Source organism: Oreochromis aureus, linkage group 6, assembly GCF_013358895.1.
Source record: "Oreochromis aureus strain Israel breed Guangdong linkage group 6, ZZ_aureus, whole genome shotgun sequence".
NCBI classification, from domain to species: Eukaryota; Metazoa; Chordata; class Actinopteri; order Cichliformes; family Cichlidae; genus Oreochromis; species Oreochromis aureus.
Genome location: NC_052947.1, coordinates 39081819 through 39107045, shown reverse-complemented (window position 1 = coordinate 39107045; position 25227 = coordinate 39081819). Strand labels below are relative to the sequence as shown.

The 25227-nt window shown below is 41.1% G+C and overlaps 2 protein-coding genes across 7 annotated transcripts; both read left to right on the top strand.

The window, feature by feature from the left end:
• The first annotated feature begins 4316 nt into the window (after positions 1–4316).
• Positions 4317–16555, top strand: scrn2 (secernin 2). 3 transcript variants are annotated; one of them, XM_031739814.2, is made up of 9 exons: positions 4317–4538; positions 5737–5899; positions 7305–7486; positions 7885–8084; positions 11355–11570; positions 11663–11828; positions 12795–12975; positions 15122–15278; positions 16161–16555. In XM_031739814.2, the coding sequence occupies exons 2-8, from the start codon at positions 5738–5740 to the stop codon at positions 15272–15274; spliced, it is 1260 nt and encodes a 419-aa protein (XP_031595674.1). In that variant the 5' UTR covers positions 4317–4538; position 5737; the 3' UTR covers positions 15275–15278; positions 16161–16555. The 3 variants fall into 3 exon arrangements, with proteins under 3 accessions (XP_031595674.1, XP_039468951.1, XP_039468952.1); XM_039613017.1 differs by lacking the exon at positions 4317–4538 and adding an exon at positions 4591–4973; XM_039613018.1 differs by lacking the exon at positions 4317–4538 and adding an exon at positions 5208–5228.
• A 2911-nt stretch (positions 16556–19466) lies between these two features.
• Positions 19467–24874, top strand: LOC116320258 (serine/arginine repetitive matrix protein 1-like). 4 transcript variants are annotated; one of them, XM_031739824.2, is made up of 5 exons: positions 19467–19667; positions 20721–21352; positions 21483–21590; positions 22770–23885; positions 23955–24874. In XM_031739824.2, the coding sequence occupies exons 1-5, from the start codon at positions 19640–19642 to the stop codon at positions 23982–23984; spliced, it is 1914 nt and encodes a 637-aa protein (XP_031595684.1). In that variant the 5' UTR covers positions 19467–19639; the 3' UTR covers positions 23985–24874. The 4 variants fall into 4 exon arrangements, with proteins under 4 accessions (XP_031595684.1, XP_031595680.1, XP_031595681.1 ...); XM_031739820.2 differs by having other exon boundaries at positions 22770–24874; XM_031739821.2 differs by lacking the exon at positions 19467–19667 and adding an exon at positions 19674–19833 and having other exon boundaries at positions 22770–24874.
• The last annotated feature ends 353 nt before the right edge of the window (positions 24875–25227 follow it).

The window sequence follows — 25227 nt, the reverse complement described above, 5'->3', positions numbered from 1 at the left end:
CTCAGGTAGGTGTTTGCTTGGTGTTTTGTGTAAGGGCAGACAGGATGTGCGATGCTTGTCAGCACGCTCCAGGAGATGAAAGGCCGGAGAGGGAGTAGAAGTAGTCGGCTGCCGTTCAGGTAACAGGTTGTCTTCTCAGGAAACTTCTCAAGAATTCAACTCGCGTTGCCTTCAGCGCTCCTCGTGAGCCACGGGGGAAGACCACTCACCACCGTCCTGTTTCAAAAAGTAACTCAACACCTCCTCCAAGTCTGACATAAGTCAGCAACAGCAGGACCCAGGTGTGCGCGCTCGAAACACGACGTTTTATGGAACGTTTGGAGTGGATTAGCGGCCACTCCTTGTTTCCTATGCGCTCACCTATGTATTTAAGAACTTCAATAACTTGCGTCACCACACATTTACAGATTCCGGCATGAGTCAGTTTTAAGAATGGGATCTGCTGGTATGCATATTGATGAGCGACAGTGACACAATTACACACTGGTTTTGATGCTGGAAATGACTTGTGATGGAAGATGTCAGTCACTGTAATGCAGTAGAGCCAGTTCTCTTTATTATTTTTAGCACATCCTGTGTGTTTGTGTTCACTTGGCTGGGCGACTGGGACCTGTGTTACCAGTTTGAGTTGTCAGTTATTATGATATCTTGTTTTGCAGTTTTCTGTACAAATAAAGGAAAAGTGAAAGGAGTTCTGTTGGCTGTGTTCAAACATATTTGTACTTGACAGCCACTTTGAAGTCATCAGCTCACTTCTGAACTCAACCTATTTCAAGCTTCAACTTTAGCATTTTGAGTGTTTCTGTGTTGTTGTTTTTTCAGCTAGATCTTACCACTTTTAGGCAACGTGATCACTATAGCTCAGAGAGAAGCTGGATGGATTATCTGTTTGTAGTCCATCGCATTGATTTAAACTACACTCGCATAAAATTCATTTTCTGTCACTGTAGGTATGACAGCTGGTTACTTAAGGTAACTATAAGTACCTGTGAGAGTCAAAAAGTACATGTTGCAAAGTAAAAGAGTGCACTGATTTGTCATTTTTTGGAACATATGAGCCAGATAGATAGATAGATAGATAGGTAGATAGATAGATAGATAGTGAGTGAAGTGATAGTAAGTGCCACAGGCACATAGTGAGGGCCTTATCCTGTGAGAAAAACCAAAGAAAATAATGAATAAAAATGAGGTTAACTTAAAGAAGACTAAAAAAATAATACTGATCTGCATTAATCTCTTGCTCAAACTAAGAAAGTAATACAAATTGCATTCTTCTCTTTTGCCAGACAGGTGTGTTCACCTGTCACAGAAATATGAGTTATTGTACACTCTCACAGACAACGGCAGGAATGATTTCCTGAAGCGTTCTTTTTGGTGGCAGGGTTGAATAAGTCTGAGAACTACAGGGAAAAAAAATGGTGATATATATATATATGAGTTAAATGAAAAGCATTTAAGACATTCTCAAAATGTTCACTCTGTATTGGTCCTGTATATCGAGTGCACAGGGGGAAATGGTAAGTTTAAAGATGAGATAATTTGAAGGATCCAAATGCACGACACAAAAATGGATTTAAAATGGATTTCACTATTCAGTGGATGATATCACAGTGGCTCCTGTAGCTTTATATTGTTTACAGTTGGAAGGTTAATGTAATTTATTTTGTAGCTATTTTTTGTCACTAACTTTCTCTCTCTGGTACTTGAAGGCAACATTATGAGTTTTCCAGCCTGACATGTGGGCACAGAAGCAAAAAGCACAATACTGGATGTATTATAACAGCTTCAATATGAATATAAGGGAGGTTTAGGACTCACTTGGAAGCTTTAACACCTATGAAATAGAACTTGTCCCCTGCCCTCAGTGCAGGGTTTTCACTGGTAGTTTTTTTCTGCTGATGAAACACGAAAACCGACAGAGAGAAATGGGTCATCAATCAATGCTTTGCAAACAGCAGGTGGAAGCTGGTGGGGAGTGAGTTTGTCTGCGACGACTGAGACAGGGAGTGTCAGAGACATAATTCAATGAAACACCAGTGATGGGAGACACCCACTCTATAAACCACTGACACACATGAATTCGCCCAACTTTAATTACACTGATTAGCCAACATGTGAGCCAGAGTGCTGCTAAAAAGCAGTGGCGCACACAGCGTTGGTGTCACAGCGCCAAAGAAGGTGACTTGTTAAACTGCGAAATAAACATAAATGTCTTTACCCATCCTATTTTTTCACCCACTGCTCAAACGTAGTAAACAGCAATTCTGATTCCATTTCACTGTTCACCTTATGTTTCCACTGCATTTAATAGAAACACTGTAAAAAGTCCTGTGATGGACTGTCCATGATGCACCTGGTCCTTCTGTACAGAGATATTAAACAAGAGGATTTTCAGGATTATTATTTAAAGTTGTGGTGGCACCTGGAAGCCAATAACCAGTGAGGTGGGGAAATAAATATACAATTAACACAGGCTGTTGTGCAGCTCGATGTTCTAATATAACTCTAAATATAGACTTATATAAACTCTAAAGTCTTTGTCAGTTAAATTATCTTATTAGCTTTGTGGCTTGCTGGCTCGTCCATTTTTCTACTTACCTGTATTTAAGATGAGCCTCAGCTTATAAAAAGTCACCATGTATATTACTTGCAAGGTAATATTAACCTATCTTTCCATGTCAGAAACATGCTAATATGAAGAACTAATTGTAGTCACTATGATGTCGCCCATTTGTTTCTAAACTCTACATTCTAAAGCCTCACTATTAGCATTTTGACTGAGGTGGAAGTGGCCATATTTATACAATAGGCTGGAATGTAAAATCATCAGTAATACAGTAATAAGCTTTATTAGGAAGGTGCATATATAACGTTTACAAGTGCATTGCAACGGCACAAACAGATGCTAATTAGTGCTAACAGGCTAATAAATACTAGAAATCAGCCACCAAAAACTGAAGCATGAAGTTCTTGGATGCACTTTTACTGGACAGCAAGTCAAATTATTTGTTGGATATTTCCATTAAAAGTCTGACAGAGAGGTCCAGTTCAGTGACTCCAGTTAGTGGAAGTAAAGGTAGTGCTGTGTGATACTTCAAATATTTGTATTAATCTGATACAATCTGGTTTGGATTCAGCCTCAAGTGCTCATTAGAGCAACTTGAATTTTTGGTCTTAGTTCATTTCTGTCTCATAGGTTGGGGTTACAGACTGTATATAAAAGATGGTGTTCTAAGAAACCGTCCTACTTTGGCAAATTGTTCTACCCGTATTATAATTTGATGGTGACTTCTGACTAATCCAAACCCTAACCCTAATCATAACCATAAGAATTATTCACAATGGTTTAAAAAAATGAAGTTAATTGTTTCTGCACACAGTCATGTGCAGAAACAATGGGTAGGATGGTTTGTGAGGTAGGATGGATTCCCAGAACAGATGGATGTAACATGACCCATTGGTTAGCCGAATGTTTTCAGCCATAACCATCTTGGAGTTTTGAAAAGCAAGGGGTGAGTTTGACTGGGAAAACAAAGTCGCCACACTGATTGGCTAACAACCTGCGACCGACAAATCCATGGTTTATAAAATGTCCTTCACTGAGACTTTAAAACTAGGAACTGCGATCTCACTGAGGTCACAGAGAGAGGGAGCTGGGGGCTGTTTTCCCCATTTATTAATCGGAAGTTGTTTTGCAACCAAAGCAGTCGCCCCCTGCTGGCCGATCTGTAATTGCAACTTTTGTATAGTCTGTAGTTAGCACTTGATGTGTGCATGGATATGCTACTATGCCAAAGAGACATATTTCGTAAAAGAGTCGTCAAAATGAAAACACCACAGGCTGTGATATCCTGGGTTTAAAACAGTAGATCCTACATTTCCCACGATGCCACTGATGTCATCATAGAGCTTATATGTTTTTTTTCTTTTGTTTTTTTTTTTCAGTTTCCTGTAAAGCAAACAGTTTTTACTGACGTGTGAAACAGGTCCTTTAACTGCGGCTGTGATTCTTATGAAAACGTTAACTTGTTTACTTTAGTGAGTGCAAGCTAAGAGGTTTGTCCGGCTCATCCTTTAAGTCACACAGACATGAGGTCATAAGTGTAGCTCAGAAGCATTTTGCATTTAATTATACTTGTTTACGGTCTTTGTTTGTATCTGAGGGAATAAATAAAAAACAAACAAACAGACTTGATTTGTTGCTTCCATGGTGGAAACAGCGGATTGTAAAAACTTGCAGTGTTTGCAGGGATTTCCTCGAAGGTGGATGTAATTATGATCGTGTTGACTGCGGGTTTGCAGATAAACAGGCGAAGGGGAGGCAGACTCATGATGAAGAGCTACCTCATCGCTCAGGCCTGCTGTGCAGCTTTGCACAGGTGTGGACTGGACTCTGTGAGACGGTGAGCTGTGCTTGTGGCCAGACGAGACGAGACCTTTAAGTACAGACCTTTGGATTTCTTCGTCACGTGACTGCTCTGTATCTACAACCTGCCTTCTCCCAGCCGGCCGTGCGCGCTCACCATAGAAAAACAAAGGTAAACATTTTCTCCAGCACCACCCGCCGCTGCTTAGCTCTACTTTACGCACTATTATCCCCAAAACTGAGCCCCACTCTCACCCCCCCGATTAAAGGCGAAAGGACACGAAGCGACAGGCGCGTCGCTGCTCCGGAGAGAGGGACGGGGAGTTGACAGTGTGGGCCTTATCTCTGAAATAAACACTGATCGCAAAGCGAGCTCCGTCACAGGCTACAGCTGCGATTAGCCGGGGCACTTTTGGCGACATTGTTTCCGGAATGTGAGCGATTCGTGGTCGCAAACGAGAGAAAAGGAGCGACAATAGAGCAACGTGGCGGCCGGATTTGTGAAGATTACAGTCAATAAAGTGCTCTGCACAAGACTGCCTCCTAATCCCTGTGTGAAAGGGATGGGCAGTGCACCGGCTGGATCTGACTTTCTGCAGAAAGCTGGGTGGGGAACGGAGAGAGCTGTTCCTCTCTGATCCACACATGCACATTATGGTTACAGCAGGGTGTAGTGCTGCAGGTCCAACACACCGTCACACTCTTATGATTTGTTTCAAATCAGCTTGTTTACATGAGGCCGTGAAGTCAGTGCTGCTCGTGGTGCATCTTTATTTCACTCCCCACCAGGGGCGTTTACGGGACTTTTTTAGGGGTGTCACGAAGGAACGGCAGGAAATCACAATACTTGGATCAGATAAAAGTAGAGCGTACTGAAAATATTGTGAATTCCCGTGCTCTTAATCAGCTGGTATTTGGTGAAAAGGCTGCATGAGACTTTATACACGATTTTGTGTTCAATAACTGTTCAGAAAAGTGGTGAAACAAGTGTTTAACAGTACAAAAATATGCTTAAAATACTAAATATGTTAATTACTGGGTTATAATGAATGATTCATTAATGTGTGAATCACTTTAATGTCAAAGTTGGAGGTGATTTTAATCACTGCTTGAGCAGCTTTATCGCTAATAGCACAGCATCATATATTGCAGTACTTTACGCTACATTAAAACAAAGTAAAGTACCTGAGTAAATGTACCAAGTTGCTTTTCACTGCTGAGTCTGTCATGTCACTTGGCATTGTAAGATTAACAGTACCAAGTCGGGTTTCTGGGTACCACAATTCTTAAGTACATGTTTGGGTCACACCCCTGTTCCCCACAGCCAGCCACACTTCCTTTTTTTGTTATTTTCTGTGTCTTTGTTGCAGGATGGCAGAGCCCCCCATGTCGTGTGACTGTTTTGTTTCCTTGCCCCCTGGCTCTCGTGATGACCATGTGATTTTTGGGAAGAACTCAGACCGTCCTCGAGATGAGGTGCAAGAGGTGGTCCACTACCCTGCAGCCTCTCACCCCCCAGGCTCCATGCTGGAGGTAAAGCAGCCCAGGAAAAGCTGCTGCTGTGTTTTAAATACACTGACTGACTAATACATTTCATATGTGTTGGTTTCAAAACAACCTTTTTCAAGGCTGAAGTCTGAAGGAGGGATGTTGAATATTTACACACAGACTTAATGTGGAAACCTTTCCTGTTAATAATTTTAAGAGAAGCAACTGTTATGAAATACTTTATCCTGTTAGCTCAGCTAGGTCAGCGCAGCCAAGCTTCACATTAATGCAGTTTGTTTTTAATGGGAACCAGGGTTGATACTTGTGGTTGTAAAAACATTTACAGTCCTACAGAAGTCAGTAACAACTTTCTTGATGGGTTTCTGAGCTCAGCCACTAATTTCAGGTCATACAGAGTAAAATAAATAGATTTTAGTTAAGTAGATTTTGTGTATTTTGTTAATTTCAAAAAAGGGGATATCTTGGGTTTATTCATCGGCTGATAACTTGTGATCGATAACAACTGATGAGTGTTCGGTTTCACAGGCATTGTCATCCCTCGCTTTTCACATCCCCTTTGAAACCACAGTGAAAAAACGCTCATCACTGGGTTTCAAAACTGGTCTTCAGATACCAGTGGGTAATGGCACACTGGCTGCATCCGCCTTGTATAGTGCCTGTGCTCTGAATACATTGTTTACAGCTGTTTTCAGCTCATGAAGCAAAGTATGCATCACAGTGATCTGATGGTGCTGTGGGGTCTAATGATGTCCTTATGATAAGTTATTAAATGCATTACTGGACAGTAAAACATTAAAAAAAGAGTCCAGGTTTCTGAGAGTGTATTGCAATCCTGGTGACCCTAATGTTAAATTAGCCTTAGGATAATTTAACATGCAGATAGAATACAAATCTTTTACCTTATCATTATATCCTGACAATTGCTGGATATTTAAGAGCCTGACTAAATGAGTGAGGATGTAAGTGAACCATATCTAATACTGGACTCAAGACTCAAGAAGTTTATTGTCATTTCGTATGGTGTTACCCAGCCTGAAACGAAATAGTGTTTCTCACCAGCCTCTAGAGTGCAATAAGCAATACAGTTTAAAAAGAATAAGTTTAAAAAGAGCAGTGAAAAGGCAGTAATGAATTGCAACAATAGTTATGGATAAATAATAGCATAAAATCTAAGTTCTAAAACAAACTCAAGTCACATTCGTTTGGATAGATAGCAGAAGGGGATGGAGTGTATGCTTGTACTGCTTTTTGTCATCGTTGATCTGAATGACCCGAAACATCTCTTTCAGATTTTGGTACAAAGATATCTCTTTCCTTTTCTTCCACTGTTATATGCCAATACATGCACGTTTCTCAGAAAATGTTGTTCATGCTCCACTGTTCATATCTGAAGCCATATTACTTTTTTTTTTTTTTTTGCAATCTGCAGTGCACGTACATCCAGATCCCTCAGGTGGAGCAGACCAACGCTGTGGTCCTCAGCAAACCTGCATGGATGTGGGGGGCTGAAATGGGCGCCAGTGACAAAGGGGTCTGTATTGGGAATGAGGCAGTCTGGACCCGAGAGCCCGTCGCACCGGGAGAGGCTCTGCTAGGCATGGACCTTGTCCGGTGAGCTGCTGAAACCTTTTGATATTCCTCAGAAACTTGTATGGATTAAGAACAGGATATCAATAAAGGGAAAATAATCCAGCTGCTGACTGCACCTTATTAAAGTTGGATTGCATGTATTCAGTAGAAGTACTAAGTTAATCCTCTGAGGCTTTGATCAGAAGGGTGTGTAGATTGTCACTAGCATGTTATGGCAGGTGTAGAGATGACTGTTGAAGTTACTCTGTGTAAAAATACTCAAACAGCAAGGAGAGACTCTTTAACTGAGCAGCTTTTCTCCAATACACACTTCAGAGCAGTTAAAGTGAATTCATGGTGTGTGAAACTGATCAAACACTAGATAAACAAATAGACGAAACCTGGTACACACATAACCTAGCATGGGTTCTGCTCATCAGACTGGGGCTGGAGCGTGGTGACAGTGCTCGGGCAGCGCTGACGGTGATCACCAGCCTCCTGGAGCAGCATGGCCAGGGGGGGCAGTGCAGGGAGGCTCCTGAACCCTTCAGCTACCACAACACCTTCCTCCTTGTGGACCGCAGTGAGGCCTGGGTGCTGGAGACAGCCGGGAGGCTTTGGGTGGCGCAGAAAGTCTCAGGTAAGGACGAAGGGTTGAAAAGACTAAAGAAGTAACAACTGTGAGCCAAAAGCTCAGGCTTCATGTTGCTCCAAACACTTGCGTTGTTTTTCCACCTGGTGACGTGTACATGTATATATATATATATATATATATATATATATATATATATATATATATATATATATATATATATATATATATATATATATATCTATATATATATATGTACACACACAGGGACCTGGTCTGAGCTATATTTTTACTTTGTAAGGGAGAGCCAATGGGAAGACAGTTGGCTTAAAGGGGGAGGTGCTAAAAGAGTTTGTTTCTGTGCACTCACTGCAGTATAGTGTGGCAGCCAAAAGTTACCTTATATGGATCAAAGGGATCATCCCACTAATTTATCAGCTAATGCTAGTCAGTGTGATTAGTAAACTACATTCACAGACTGTATGGGTCCAATGTGAGGAGACACCTATTGGGTAATTAGTGCAGTAACAGACTAATAAGCATTAGATTGTTGTTCACCAGAACTAAAGTACAAATGTCTTGGTGGTCTGTACAACACAGTTAAGCATACTGTTGGTCAGATAATCCATTCAAATGCTCCAAAAGGCCTCTATCGGGGCACCTGTTCAACAATGCAGCCACGTCCCAAATATAGGTATCCAAGTAGATGAGTTTTAAAAAATTTCACTTTACTCAGTGTTGATATGAAGAGGTGATCATCCATAGAGATCAAAATTACTGAATGTGCTTCATTTATAACCACATTCAGCTTTTTTTTGGTTTTTATAAATGAAGCAAAGATTTTGTCTGTATGTGTTTGAAAGCAGGTGTGATTACTTAGTAACAGTAACAAGGAAGAGGATGTTTTTAAAAGTTCATGGTGTGCATGCACGAACATCTCCTTAGTGATATTTTTATAAAGCCTCTTATTGCATGCTTGCTTAAAGGACTTTATTTTAGAGGGGGGAGGGGGACAATCCTGAAACCTGTTCCCGCACAGAGACACTAAACAATGGAGCAAAGCAGCAGTAAACAACTCATCTATAATATACAAATCAGAACTACTGCAGAAGGTACAGTGATTGGATGAAATTCCTCTTTAGATTTTTAGAAAAATCTGCTCCATAGGTTAATCTCAGACAGGTAGCAACCAAATCATCTCCTAGCTATTACAGTATTGACCAGTAATACACAATAAGTTGGGGACTAACATACCTTCAGTTTACAAGGCCTCCTTTCCAAGTTCTGATCTTCGGCTCACTTTGGTTCTAAGTTTAGGCTGAAATGTGACTTTCAGTTAATTAACACACAAAAACAAAGACAGCTTTTGAAAGATAGCAGGTTTCATCCTCTGAGGATGATGAATATCTATGCATACGTCTGTCTTGACTGATTATCAGTCTGTCCTTGCTGTGCTGCTAACATGGCACAAACGTCTACAGGAGAGGTTAAACTCTGTGTGGTCTGTAGATTGCTTACAGACCACACAGAGGAGCACAGCTTAAACACTTAAACACTTGGAGGGAAAAGGGTCTCATGCTAGACTTCCTGTTTTTTCCTCTGCTTTTAACTTTTTAACCTTATATTTTAACAGTTTGCTTTTAAAACTTGTGGGCACAGAAATTTAGTTTAAATGGAGTTCTCAGGTTTGCTCCTCTGCTGGTTTCCACAGGGATGTGTGTGCTCTGTTATTTATTCTCTGCACAGATGTGTGTCAAAGTATGATGATAACAGGACCATGTTAAAGTACGCAGATGGGATTGTTATTGTCAGTCAGCTCCAGGACAATGAGACCAGCTTTGGTCTACTACTCTACTTCACTGTGCTCACAAACATGAAGCGTCATCCAGTTAGAGTCAGGAAGAAGAAGGTGTGGTTGTTATTGACTCAAAGCTAAAACCTTTAGGAATACCACTGTCTAATTGCTCTGGATTGGCTATTTATTAGTTCTTATGAATTTATCTGCATTTGTAAACCATTACTGGTGGGCAGAAAAGTAAATCCTGATTTTTGATATCCCCTCAGTGCACCAGAAACCAGACTGAGCAGAAATCGGTGTGAAAAACCAGACGTCAGCTTTAGTTTTTTGGGGCAAACTGCTTTTACAAAGACAAAACCATGAGCTTTTAATAAGTCTGTCTTTGTGTTTTTTTGTCTCTGGTGTTTTTTCTCTGGTTTGAGTGTACATCTTTAAACAATAGAAAGAAAGTGTTTAGCTGATTGATGTGTACCAGATTAAACGTCTCTTTACAGCAGCGTTCGATAGTAACTGTCTGGCTTGAACTTACAAGTTCAGCCACAAATTTGATAAAACAACAGTTTAAAATAGGCTGTGTTCTAGCAGACGTCCCTCAGACGAACAAGTCTTAGAAACACTACTCGGCTGGGTTAGAAGCATGTTTAATATTTTATTTTCTGGTGTTATGGATGATTGGAACTTGGTGTTTTTGTACTCTATATTACATTTTGTCAGGTGTTTGTGTTGTTTGAAATATGTGTCAGGACAGTCGACTCTTTTAGTGTAAATCATATCCTGCTGTTTTCCTCATTCCCACCTCCACGTGCTTGTTCTTGGTTTCTACTTGAGTAGCTTTGCAAGACTCAGTTTGTTTCCTCAGCTCATCTACTGTGTGAAATAAGCATTTTTAGCTGATCTTTCTCTAAGCCCACCCTGCCAGGGATACTCAAGCTTTTTCCTCATGATTAGCAATAACAGGAATCCAAATTTAATTTTAGTTCCATAAAGAGAAGAATAGAACAGAATAATCTCCAAAACCTCATATTCACCCTGTTTAGGTTCTTTTTGTTTTTTTGTTTGTTTTTTAAAATTATTCTCTCTTTTTTTTTTTTTCTTTGTCGACCACCTGCACCTGCAGTGACTCCAGGTGATCCCACCGCAGAGTTTTAGAACCACTTTGTTAATCTAGCTTTTTTCTGATTGGCTGCCCCTCGGCTCTGTATCATCTGTATGACATCACACAGTGCCAAGAGTTAAAAAAAAACTGTTTGTGACTGTGTGTTTGCAGCGGTCTGTGTATATAACAAACTCAAATAAAAAAAAGTAAAGTAGGTCCGTTCTTGTGATAAGACTGGCCTCCCAGCTGAAATCAGGTTCTAGCAGCTGGGAATGCATGTATGGGAATCCTCATGGAGTGATTTTTATCAGTGGAAATCAATCAGCTTTGTGTGAAACATACACACAAACAGAGCTTTTCTGGCTAAATAGGATTTCAGTTGATCCGGTGTCTCAAAATACTGCCATCTACCTGCTTCTTCCAGAGGGTGTTAAGAACATCTCCAACCAGCTCACCATTGGCAGCGAGATCTCCACAGAGCACCCGGACCTGCGGAGTGTGGCCAAGGCTCAGGGCTGGTGGGACGGCGAGGGAGAATTTAACTTCTCGCAGGTGTTTAGTCCCGAGAACCCGCCGGCCAGGATGGAGCTGGCCAAGCAGCGCTACAGGGGAGGCACGGAGTTGCTCCAGCAACACGATGGTAGGTACAGAGCTTAGGGGAGCTTAGAGCTGCTGAACATGACGATAACTTCTCTACAGAGACACTCAGCTCTCTGTCTGTCCTGCTTTCAGGATCAGTGACAGCAGAGGTGATGATGTCCATTCTGAGGGACAAACCCAGCGGCATCTGCATGGACTCTGGAGGTTTCTGCACCACAGGCAGCATGGTTTCTATCCTGCCCAGAGACACTAGTCTGCCCTGCATCCACTTCTTCACTGCCACCCCAGACCCATCCAGGTTTGCCACCTACTAAACTAAGAATTAGTCTGATTATATTCACTTAATGCTACACGAATAACCCGTTTATTCCACTACATGTTCATGTAACGATTATAATATTGTGAGACTAGAGGTCTGGAATTCCTCATAATTGTTTATACAACTTTAGTATTAAGTAAGTTTTAGAAAAATAAATGTAACAACCAGTTAATGTTTAAAAAGCATAAAATATGAATATGTGCTGACCATTAAAAAAGACATCTAAACTCCCCGAACGTCCCTCAAGGTGGTCACTTTGTGCACCTGTGGATTAATTTTGGAAGCGTCTGTGGAAGTCTAATTCTGACCATCTGTGATCTCAAACTTTCAGAGAGCAAACATCAAGTTTACTTAAACTGAGGAGTTTTTACATAGATTTTATGCCGAGGTCTCGCAAGCATTTCACTCAACCCTCACACTTACCCAGACACACGGCCCTCGGAGGCTGGGTTTATGTTTTCTCCTGGTCTTAAAGTGGGCCACTAATAATATTAAGTTCATTAAAGCGCGCTTTTTGGACATTTTTACATGGGAGTCTGTTGAGATTGGGGACAGAATCAAGTGCCCAATAGAGGACTGCAGTTTTTGCCGTTTGCATGTTTACTTTTCATTTTTCAGCTCCTGACGTTGCTCCTCACGTGCATCACAGATGGGCAAGTGCAAGTGGTGTGAGTGGGACTTCCAGTGGGCAATAAAATAGCAGAAGTGCTGGAAGCAGTTTAGAGGTGCAAAAGAGGATGATCTTGAAAGGGAGACTGAACAAATTTAAATCTTAAGCGACAGAACCTTATGAGCTCTTCTGATATGAAAGTGTGAAAAGTGTTTTCTTTCCCTTCTAATCTTTAATTTTCTACGCTCTGTATCTTCTTTGGGTTGATGGGAATTTCTGAGTCTGCGCTTTCTCTTTCCTTTTTCTCTCCCTGTCTAATCCTATCACCCTGCTAGGTCTGTATTCAAGCCTTTTATCTTCTCGGACTGTCCCACCCCAGTGCCGAGGGTGGTCTCCCCACAGTTTGGCTCGGAAGACCCTGCGAGGAAGCAGCCTCGCTTTCAGAGCCAGGTGGACCGCAGACATGACCTCTACAAGGCCCATCAGGTGGCGCTCAACACCATGGAGACCAACCCGGTGGGCACTGATGGATGACCTAGGTCAATGATAGTCCTGTGCAGATAATGGCAGTGCATGAAGTTCCGGTTCATTGAGTAAACATTCACAGCAGGATCACTTTTTATTTGTTTTCGTTAAAGAGTCGATCTGGATGAGTTGCTGCTGATAAATTACAGGCGAGTTGCACAACCCAGAGAAGACACTCCCAGTGCAGAGCCAAACACAACAGCACCTCACAGATGGTGCAGACAAGACACATGGCATCAGTGCAGACTAAACATAAACACACTACAAGTGCACATTCAAAGCCAAAGAGCAGGGTTTCAAACTGTGACACCAGAGAACTTCCAAACAGTTTTTCCATTTAGACATTTTAGCTGATTTCCTGTCTGGCGTTATGTGCGTGATTACAAGCTGAACTGCAAGTCAGAGGAAGGTCAGCGCCCTGTTTGGGCTGAAATTTTGGCCCGGGACAAAATGAGCATACAAAATGTTTTTGTAGCTTTGCTAATGTTAGCTATCAAAAGCTGCTCATTACACCAAATAAGTGTTGTTTCCTTTTTTTACTCATGACTTCAACTTTTCTTTTGTAGTTTGAGGAAACAGTTTTTTCTCTTTAAAAAGTGACAAAGCCCGCCTTTAAAATTGGTCTGTTTGAATGAGGAAACAGTAGGACAATGATCCAGAAGATGAAGAATTCAATGGAAATTACTCAGCATGGATCTATTAAGTATTTGCATATTTTCTGTTATATTTAATATTAAAATGGCCAAAGTTTTAGTTTTCTTTTTTTTTTGTTTTTAACTCTTGACTCTGTATAACATCATAGAGAGTGGATATCCCTTATATCAGCGGATACCCAACCCACCCAATGGTCCGTGAGTCGTTTGGTACCGGGCCGCGAGAGTTGAGGCTCAGGTGTGAAATTCATGGTTTTCAGGGTTTTTATCGTTAACTCGGTTTCCCTGGGTCTTTTCCCGTGTGTGAATAAATCCTTTTTTCCCCCTTTTTTTATCCGTGACACCATAAAGGCCGGTCCGTGAAAATATTGTCGGACATAGCCCGGTCCGTGGCGCAAAAAAGGTTGGGGACTTATATGGTCATCAGCTCTGGCTGTGCATTTCAGTTTAGTTTTTATTGGTATCTTGCTAAAATTTTCCAAACTTCTGTTATTCTGCAAACTCTCCTTCATGATATTAGATATCGTGACGGTCTGTTGCTACCATAGTTTACTGGTTTCTACATTTTTGTCAAGTGCAGACTTGACAAATATCTGCACTTGCAGTTTTTATGAAAACTAAACAGTCGTGTCGAGGTCTCAGGAAACATTTGTAGCTAACAAAAATGTTTTTTCATACTTGTGTTAGTTTTTCCTTTATTATTAGTTAACTAAAGTATATTCAAACTTTTTTTTTTTTTTTTGGAAGGTAAAGCCAATCAGGAAAGTTCAGTTTAAAGGGAGGTCATCTTAATGGGGGTGGAGCTAAAATAGCTTTGTTTAGCTTGTCTAAAGCCTGTTCAGTATAAGACATGATACAAGCTACTCTACTAGAGTCCAACAATGAAACAGAGCAGGAAATGAGTTGTAAGACTCCTTTTAACCAAACAGACTCTCCTCTGGCTTTACTCGCTGACCTCTCGCTGGACTTCACACAGTATTCATCAGCAGTGCACCTTCCTCCACTAACTCAGAGACTCAGTTCTCTTATAATTCATTGAATATAACTTACTGGATCTTTTGTCACTCTTTCAAACGTCGTTTGATGGTTGATTGGATGTTGGTGTAAATATTTTGTCATTTCACATTTGTACAGAGCACTGATTTTTTTCTTGTTGTTGTTATTGTAAAATGTAAATACGCCACAAGAGTGAGTGCAAAGTGCATTTTGTACACTACAGTGGGATTTGGCTAAAGAAAAGCAGGTCTTTAGTTGCAGTTATTCAGACTGCATCTCCCACCATAGACGTGGGGTTGTATTGGATTCAGGACTGTTTTCAGCAGGATCTGACTCCTTTTTTAGAATCTGACTGAAGCTTATGATGATGAAAGACACATCAATTTAGGAGGAGAAAGTGGGATATATTACAGCTTTGTATGATCTAACCTGGGTGTTACAGTTATTCTCATGGCATCTCTGTGGTTTTTCTCTCTGTTCTGTCTCAGGATGAAGGTCTAGCTGTCTACAACATTTTAAGGGACCTGGAGTCTCAGTGTCTGAGCGAGATCGCAGCCATGCTCAGCGGAGAGATACCCGGAGAGGAACTGGGAGACTTATTTTTTGATTGCGTGGACACTGAGATTAAGTTCTACCAGTGAGGAGGTGGGAGGCTGCAGGGATGTATTTAGTGTTGTATGATGTGCATGAATGAGCTTTAGGCTGGGATTATATTGTGAATGCATGCTGTCTTAATATATTCTTTTTAAACCAAATTTAACATGTATATGCAGGGTTTTTTAAACATGCCTGACCTGCTACAAAAGGTGATTTCTTTCATTTCTGCAGACAGTTAGGTCCATAAGTACTCGGATAATGCCACAATTTTGGGGAATTTATCATTGGAATAAGAAGAGAAGAGGCCTCACTTACCATAAAATTTACCTGTCATTCAATTGCCAGTTACTTTTGAACCCCTGAAAATGGCAGGCTAAAAATGGCCGTAATTCCCGAACAGTTCATGCAATAGTTTTGTTGAACATGTTGAATTAAAGATAAAAGTCTGCACATCTTGTTTATTTGATTTATGTACAAAGAAAAACTTGGAATGACCTTCAGATTAGAAATAATTATCACTGGAGAGTATTTACAAGAAATTCTGGCTCCTTGAAAGTAAAATATAAAGACATGAAGGGTGGCTCAGGACTTTTGCACAGTACTACATATTCAGTTAAGTAAAGTGGACACATCTTACCATAATCACATAGTCTGCAGTGGTTAAAATGTAATTTAAGGTATTGAGATTTAATTTGATCATTTTTAAATCCTGTTTTTGATGAAAGCAGAAATTCTTTGACAGCGCCGTGAAGGTCAAACACGAACACAAAGCTTTTCATTTAGGAGGAGATATAAAAGGTCAAAGAACTCAGAGGTTGTGATTCCTACTTATTGAAATATCCTCCTGTTAAAGTGGGATTTGCTGCTTTGCTCACAGCAAAGCTAATTAAGCTCCTAACATGTGCTGTGTTTCATGGTTCTCTGTTACAGCGCCCTCAGGTGGATACTCTTTGTGCTCACAGAGTGGCAGGAGACGGCCCTGGGACTGTTGCAGACTCCAGCGTTTCTTGTGTTGGCTTCCGCCTCACTTCCGCACCGCACATCTCTGTCCCCATTCTATCCTTAACACAGACTAAATGTCTTAACAGCACATGTGATTGGAGCATATTTATCATCCATGTCGCCCAGGGAGCAATGACTGCACCTCATTAGTGAGAAATATGATGTAGACTACACAGGCGCCTATGTAGAGCTGTGTGACGTTGCACAAATACTGTGAGTACGGCATTCGTTTAACTTTTTGTTTCATGTTGCAAATGAACGGGTTGTCATTTGTTTGATGGCTCCCTGTAGGGAAGGATATAATAAAGTTAATAAAGTCCTGAGTGTGTTGTAAGCTTTTTGGTCACATTTGCACTAATGGTGGGTCTGCCTGGACGGTCAGCAAGGGCTGAGCTGAAGGAGGATTTGGTTGCGCAATAAAAACTCTGCTGAAGTCAGCAAAGCTGCATTAGCTGAAAGTGAAGTGAAAACAAAGATTAAAATATAAATTTGTGTCAAAAAAACACAAATCTGCAATTATAATATGGTGATCTATCTCTAATGTACTTCTCATTAAAACAAAATGTATCGCTTTGTTCTAGCACAATATTATTGGGATGTTGGATGCTGCATGAAATATTTTAGATATTGCAATTTAACTCAATGTTCTATTGTGAATATGTAAATTCACTGTGTGTGTGTGTGTGTGTGTGTGTGTGTGTGTGTGTGTGTGTGTGTGTGCAACAGTGTTTGCCACCATCTAGTGGTTGATTGGATTTACTGCAATCAAGTTCACTCCAAGTTTAACAAGAGGTTGGCAACCTTCACTGCCAAAAAAATATGGAGCCACAAATCATAATTAAGTGTTATAATGAGGGTGATGTTATAAAGAGCATTAGGATAAATGAGCCTATCAGCATTATGGGTGTAAATATTTGAAGTGTTTAACCACATCTGACTGCCTTCCAGTGGTCTGTTTATAAATGACAGTAATCCCATGTTTTCTTACATTTATGAATTTATAAAACTAAAACAACCACAATTAAATTGAATAATTAAATTAAAAGATATTTTGCTTCTTTTAAAATATGCTTTTATTACTAACAAAAATGAAAAGCAGAGAAGGAGGAAAATCTGTGCTCCGAAACAGAGCCAATTTGAATCCTATGTGTTTATACAAACATATAAAACTAAAAATAACATATGCTGTGGCGCACAAATAAAAACTTTTTGTTAATTCAATATACTGGTGACACATGTTATTGTTATTAAATGTAAAGAATCACAACAATGATAAATAACAATGATAAATAATACATATATATACATATGTATATGACAATGTGTCCTGACTACCTGGCCTTCTTGGATGGGGTGCTGGAAGGTGTCCCATCTGGGAACTGGAGGGGCAGTCTACTCCAGTGCTGCTTTGGTATCGGACTTCTTTGATAGGATTCCTGTAACAAATACATGTTCAAGCATACAGGTATCCCTAAGTGCGCTTGACAACAGGACCTCTAGGTTGTGGGTTGACATATATATATTGAGGGTGCGCTCCGAGACCTATCTGGGAGATCTTCGCCAGAAGAACTTTGACAGCAGGATGGCTGTAGACATAAGTGAAAATAGTAAAAAATACTAAATGTTCCACACTTCTGCTGAGGTGACTCAAGCAGCAGCTGTAAGGTGATTCCTTTGACTGAACAGCTGACATCAAAGGTGAAACGGAAGAGTGACTGGCCTTTTGATCTCCTGTGGCAGGCCGAAAGCAAAAGCAGTTCTGACAGTAGCTAAAGCAAAAACTCAAGCATGGGAGGAGTTTGGCAATGGAGCAAGACTCCTTAAAGATCTTTGATGCTGCTTCCCCAGCAGATCACAGGGAAATATAATGCTCTCACCACAACTGAGTGGTAGAAAGTCTCAGTGTCATTTACCTGCACACACTGAAGGGTCTCGGCTTCCCTAGGAACAGAGTTTGCTTATTCACTTTTGTGTGCCAACTTCCAGTTCAGCCTGCTGTTGATGTGGATGCCTTGGTTTTGTCCTTTGGGGCAACTATGGCTCACGAGCTAGAGTGGGAAGTGTACTAATTGGAAGGTCAGGGGTTCAATCTCCTCCAGGCCCTCCAGGTCAAAGTACTCTTGGCCAGAATGTTGAGTTAACCCTAATATTGTGAGTGTGCATGAATGTTAGATAAGACAATATTAGATAAATGCTAGATAGAATAAAGTGTGTGATTGGGTGAACGAGGCTTGAGGCTTTGAGTGCTCAGTTAAAGTAGAAAAGCACTTTATATGGCTTAATGTAGCTGTTCTCTTCCCTGCATATGAAGTTAATCACCATCTCTCCAATCTTTCAGAACATTCAGAACATTCCAGACCAAAATCATCCTCTGCTCTCTATTCCTCCTCTTCCTGCCTATCACTAACACATCTAACCACTGTAAAACTTTCATCAGAGTGTTTCTGATGGTGGCATGACGAGAAGTCGTTCTGAAGCTGTGTAAGGTGAAAAGAAATGGAGACAGCACAGTCCCCTGTGGAGTTCCTGTACTGCAGATCAGTGCCCAGTCTCACAAAAATCTCCTGTCCTTGTGGCTGCAGAGCTGAATCAGGGAATTTCACAAAAGCACGAGGATTGTTTTTACCTGATGTGCTTGCTGAGCAGTCACCTTGATGTCACCTTGATATGACAGCAAAAAGGAATGAGTTAAAGGTCCTCTTAGAAGCCATACATCATCCTCTTCTTCAGACTGTGCTTTCACAGTATGCCAGTACCCCACAGGGACAAAAGGTATAAAAAAATAAAAGCTATCACACACGCATACACGCACTCACTGTTGACTTGTATTCATTTATCATCTCAAGTGATACTTTAGCTTGATGCTTGAATACAAAGACAATCATTTAAATATTTCATTTAAAAATATGTGCTAACCGTTTTGTGTGTATGTCTTTGTGGTGTGATTTGTGTATATCGACAGAATTTTTGAACCTGAGTGTACACGAACATAGTGGATAAATCTGAGGTTATTTTTTTTAATTATGTACTTATATATTCAGTGCCTCTCTGTGCCTCTGTTGTCGTGTATTTTCTGTGTAACTCAATTAAGAAAATAAAGAAAAACATTTAAAAAAAAGAAAGAAAATTAAATGTGATATTTCTTACTTTTTGACGGTAATTTCTTGTGTTTAAATGTTATCAATAAAGTTGCGTTTAAAAAGTAGCTGAAACCACTTCTTCATCCCCCGGGGGAGATAAGAAAAACAAACCTCCTGGAATTCAGCCAGTGCCTGTTTTTAAAATTTTGTCCGACCTTATTTAACATGTTGTGAATGTTTTTAGGAAACGTACTTACTGCTCAACATATTTTGAGCACTTTTCCCTGATTTCATTTACCCAAGGGAGTGTGTGTTTCCTGATTTTTAATGAAAGTGGAGTCATCCAGCGGAAACGGTAATTTTACGTTAGCTCCTTAGCCCACCGCGAATGCTGCTAAGTAGGTTATCAAAAGCAGGAGCAAAGCTTTAACTGCTGCTGATTTAACTGCACTTTAGGACGAGAAAGTTTTCACAGATGCAGCAATTTTAGCTGGAAATAATATCTCGTCGATGATACAGTTGTAAGTTTGATATTTCTCCTTTTTGCTAAAGCTAACTAAAGCTATTCCGTGGCCTGCTAGCAGACAGCTGCAGCAGCGAACGTTAGCGTTCAACGCTGTTAACGTTAGCTCGGTCACGGCATACCGAAAGCTCCATTAAGCCAACTATCTAAGCTCTGAGATGCCTGAGCGTCCTTTCTAAGAATTCTACAGCAGGTGCTTTTACACGTAGCTTCTATTTAAAGACACACCCGTGCCTATACTGTTGGTTTGTGACTGCTAAATGTTGATTTTTTTAAAATTTTATTTTATGTTTTGCTGGATATTTTTGTAGACTCATTGTGACCTACATTTGCTTATTTCTTTCAATCCTTTTGTGATTATCAAGCATTTATGATCTAGGGGGGAATGCTTGTCATCGTGATCTCTGAATGTAAACCGTAGTAGCATTGAACAGTAAGCTGGCCTGTTTTACCACCTCAGATCCCTGTTCTGCAGACAGTATATGAGGCTATCTTCAGTTTAACCCCGACTTAGAAGAATTGCGAAGGTAGTTTACTTATTACCAGAACGATATTAATAGTTAGCATGTCATGAATGTGGCTTTCTTCTAACCTGACTCGATCACCATGGTAACTGAAGCTAAACATTTAACCTGAGGGGTTATACATGGGTCTGTCACACAACTGGCACAGAGACAGACAACCATTCACACTCAGTCAGTTTAGAATCACAAATTTTTGAGCCAATTCCTTTGGAGTACCCCCACAGACACGGAACAAATGTAGAAATCCTAACATATTCCAAGTGGAGAGCACTATGTTTGCCTTGTTAATAGAAGATAAGTGGTTGTGTTTATTTGAAGTCTGACATTATTCAAGAGTCTATTCTCTTTTTGTATCACTCAGGTCTGAGGATGTACTCAAACAGATCTGAACACGGTTACAGGCGGCAGTACAGCGAGAGGAGTTCACGGCAACGGGATGAATATGACGACAGATGGGAGAAAAGGCGCGAACCTCCCAGAGACATGCCACGGGAGTCGTATCATAAATATGGTGGGGATGGACGCAGCAGTACAGAGAGAACAAGAAGTAGGGAGTACAGTGAGTCTCCGAAGAGGCTTTACAGCAAAGATACACTGAACAGAGACTGGAGCAGGAAGAGCCCGGCGAGGAGACGCGCGTCTTCACCGGTGCGGGACCTCTCTGACAACAAAAAGCAGAGGTTTGCAGATGACGACGAGCGGGAATACAGGTACAGGCGTGAGGCTCAGGAGAAAACATACAGGCCTTCACCGGACAGTTTTTCACGATCGCATCTAACCAGGAATATTGAAGATGCGTCACCACAAAATGAGGATTTCAAGTACAGGAAAACACCTCAGGGCTCCAGGCACAGGCCTCGGCATGAGGAGTTCCCATACAGGCAGCTAAATGATGAGTTACCTTACAGACGACTGTCGGGGTCTTACAAAGATGGAGATGAATATGAGAGGGGCCGGGATCCATCACAAGAGAGGGCACGATCACAGGAGAGGGTAAGTTCACATGATTGCTTAATGAGGGTTGGACAGGTTTTAATTGTGTGTTTGCATCAGTTTGAATAGTGTTTTAATTCAAAGTACTCATTTTGTGGTTTGATGAAAAATATTTATCTATGTCAAACAGAGTTATGTCAATCCCAGAGAGAGGATGGACAGTCCTCTCACTTCTGTATATGATGAGGATTATCGCCAAGCTGGAGCAAGATATCCATTGAATGGCTCGAGCCGACAGGTGGGTTTAACATTACACATGTTGATAAATTTTTATCACTTCAAAAGTTATGACTTTTAATTCCACTTGTGTCTCTGGTCGCTAGATCAGAGTTTTACTGGCCCCTTGGTTTTTTTTTACTGATTTGTAATAAAAGATGCAAATGTTCATTACTTCATACATAATAATTAATACAGGCATAAAAAGACTGATTTTATTACTGCAGTGTGGTAAATACTGAGTGTCTGTGAAGGTTCTCAGTCATCCAGGTCATCGTAGCGTAAGGAGCTTGGAAAGAAAAGCGTCTGGACTTCTTTAAGTTGCTTGAAGACGTTTCACCTCTCATCCGTGAAGCTTCTTCAGTTCTGGGAACTGTGAGAGGTGAAACGTCTTCAAGCAACTTAAAGAAGTCCAGACGCTTTTCTTTCCAAGCTCCTTAGACTAAATACTGAGTGTATTTACCACACTGCATTCACTCCTGCATGTATCTGAGAGAGGAGGAGGAGGACCAGTGCTCCTCAGCCTGCAGTTTGGCTACTTACAGAGTGTTTATTGTACTCTTACTGTATCTCAAATACACATTTCTTGAATACTGCTGCATGAAACGTTGCATCCATGCTGTAGTCACCTTGCTCTAGATTGGCACCTTCTCCGAACTGTATCCGGAGTTTATAGGCCTGTGTATTAGTAATGGTGCAAAAATAGAAGTCTACTAAGCCAAATACTTTTAACGTTTTAATTTTGTCTGCATTTACAACATTTACAACACATGCAGCACAACACATACAGTAAAAACACCACCATGAATATCAATATATCTGGGCTCTGATCCCATAGCCCTGTTCACCCGTAACCTAACATAAATGAAATGATCACTCTAACTGTTTATCAATAGGAGTGTGACAACAAAACGGGATGCACATCAAAACTGGCCTCAAAGTAGACAGAATATTGATTAACACAATAAACACCTACAAGATGCAAACAAGGTGTAATGGGCTTTAATTGTATTTCTTTTGCTCATTATTCTGCAGTAGCTTTTCTCTGCAGTTTTACACATCTGCTCTCAGATGTCACGTACACTGCTGTTTCGTGTTTGATTTGCTTTCAGAAGTGTCTCAGAAAATTGTGTGAAAATGTTTAACCTTCGAGAGATTTGTTTGACTCTTATACCTGTGACGTTTGTGTGCTTCTCATCAGTCTTTTGAGAGTGATGCACCCAGTCGAAGTGCAGCTGTTTCTGAGCAGAAGTCAACCAAAGGCTTCCAGCGTTTCCTCGACGTGCTAAACAAGGGCGTGAATGTCGACGTTCTCACTAAGATTGTGACTCAGACCTCAGATGACGACGATCAACCCGTTTCTCAAACCTTATTACCGAGCCCTGCTGATCATCTGTGGTCTCCCACTCACAATGCTGGGAGGAATCAAGGAAGCCACCAGGATAACAGCTACTGGAGTGAGAGCGAAAGGTCCCGCAGACCAGTTTCCCCACAGACTCATCGACGGTCCCTCAGCCCAAAACAGTGCCCACTCTCAGATGAAAAGCCCCTTCAGGGGAATGATGGCAGGGAAGCCTACTTCCGCAGCAGATCCAGGTCCCCCTTGGTGGTGGAAAGGGTGCCTCTGCCACCTGAGGATGAACACAAGCATAGGCAAATGCAGGATGTGCTGCAGGCCATTGGCATGGATTTGGGATTTGAAGAGCTTGGCCAAATGTCTCATAGAATCCAGGAGCGGCTGTATGGGAAGAAGGATGGTGATTTGGCTCGTAAAGTTGGGAGGGAGAAGGGTACGAGGCGACCGTATTCCCCAAGACGTCAAAGTAGAGCATCATCATCATCAAGCAGATCTAGTTTTAGCCCCTTAAATCAGAATTATTACAGTAAAAAAGACTCGTACAGTGCAGAGAGGGATGTAACGGATGTGCATCAAGTATACAAATCTGCTGAGTATGACCAAAAGACGAGCAGCAGCTCAGTACAGGACAGTAAGAACTGCGAAAGGAAATCTCAGGAGAGTGCTGCTGCATTACAACCATTTTCTCCTAATTCCTCGTACCCTGCGTCCAAACCTCCATCTGCTCCGGTGGTGCCGACATACCCTCCGGTCAACTGCTCACCAATGCCATACCCACCTGTCTCGCCAGCTGTGCCTCCACCAATGCCCCATGTTGGGCCGGGGGTTAATATGCCACCCTTCGTCCCGTACCCCGGCATCCCGCCTATGAACATGTATCCAACCATGCTCCCGCAAGCGAGCCACATGTTCCTGCATCACGTTAATCATCCACAGCCGCCGTATTTCAGCCAATCAAATGTAAGTGCAGTTCAGCCAGTGAACACAATGCAAAAATCCAAACCACTGACAAGGCCCCGCTGTTTGCAGGTTATTCAAACCAAAAAAAAGCCTGGATGAACGAGGCTGCGCAGGGTGGAAGTGAGACTTTGAAACTGACTGATGGAAACAGCTGGGCCTTCAGGGAGTCTCTTTTTAACCACAAAACACGCGTTTGAAGCATCAGAGAACATCACAGTGAACATTTGCAGGCAACCAGACCAGCAGCAACTAAGAGAACAACACAATGACATTATCAGCTACTGTATCGTGAGTTTGATGACAAACTGTAAGTGGTGCTGCAGCTCTTCTTGATTCTTGGTCTGCTCCCATACCCATCACACATTCACTAGTCTGCCACAACATTAAAATCACCGACAGTGGAAGTGGAAACAGCTCGGGTCCTTGAATTCATGCGGATGGTATTTTGACACCGTTACAGCTTTGATGCAGACCAGGCATTGGGCTGATGGGCAGCAGCCTCCTCTTGTGTGGCAGTGCAACCCATTATACTACAACAAGTATTAAGCCAGCCTACGAAGCTGGACCACCGTAATTCTCAGAGGTTCACAGGACACAAAGGATCCACTGCAGCGTCCGCTCGGAGGTCCTGCATGCATGCCTGGACTCCTCAGGCAGTATGAAGCAGGTTGTTTTAATGTTGTGGTTGGTTGGTGTAGCTTATAATAGTCAGGTCATTCTAGGAAAAAAATAAAACAAATACTGAAACTACAAAAATTTGTTATTTTGTTAAAGTTTTACTAAAATTTGATGCATTTTATTTTTGTGGACATCATATTTGTCTTCATATAGGAGCCTTTATGTTCATTAATTAGCTCAAAGGCCAACCTACAACTATAAGACATGCTCTACACTTCTGTCTCTTTACATATTTTTCTTATTCTGTAAACATGCAGAAATTTGCTGTATAAATATTGAACTGGATAATATTAAACACAAAGCAAATACTCGACTGTGTGCTGAGTTATTGAACGAGTACAGATTTACTGTGGTGCTGTTCTCGCCACAACTAACTAGAAAGGCTCTGGAAATTCATATTTTCTATTACGATTTTGTTTTTAAACAATGATTTAATCAATGAATTTGACTCATGTTTTAAACCCAGAGCACACGTTTCTTTTACAGGAGAAAAAAGCCTTCGGCCAACGAGAGAGGCAAAACTATTTCAGCTGTTAACCTTCAGTTTCAGTCCAACCACGAGCAGCAGATAGGAATACCAATATTTTTTTAAAAGCTTTATAAAATCATGTTCAAATGTCTAAGATAGGGGGAAATTATTTGAAATGATAATTTATAATTATTT

Excerpts from the sequence above, each read along its gene's own strand:
- LOC116320258 (XM_031739820.2), top strand. The coding sequence starts at position 19,640 with ATGAAAGTGGAGTCATCCAGCGGAAACG. Across the intron at positions 19,668-20,720 it reads GGAGTCATCCAGCGGAAACG|GTCTGAGGATGTACTCAAAC; the intron begins GTAATTTTACGT and ends TGTATCACTCAG. Across the intron at positions 21,353-21,482 it reads GGGCACGATCACAGGAGAGG|AGTTATGTCAATCCCAGAGA; the intron begins GTAAGTTCACAT and ends TATGTCAAACAG.
- scrn2 (XM_039613017.1), top strand. The coding sequence starts at position 4,930 with ATGGGCAGTGCACCGGCTGGATCTGACTTTCTGCAGAAAGCTGG. Across the intron at positions 7,487-7,884 it reads CTAGGCATGGACCTTGTCCG|ACTGGGGCTGGAGCGTGGTG; the intron begins GTGAGCTGCTGA and ends TCTGCTCATCAG. Across the intron at positions 12,976-15,121 it reads ACACCATGGAGACCAACCCG|GATGAAGGTCTAGCTGTCTA; the intron begins GTGGGCACTGAT and ends GTTCTGTCTCAG.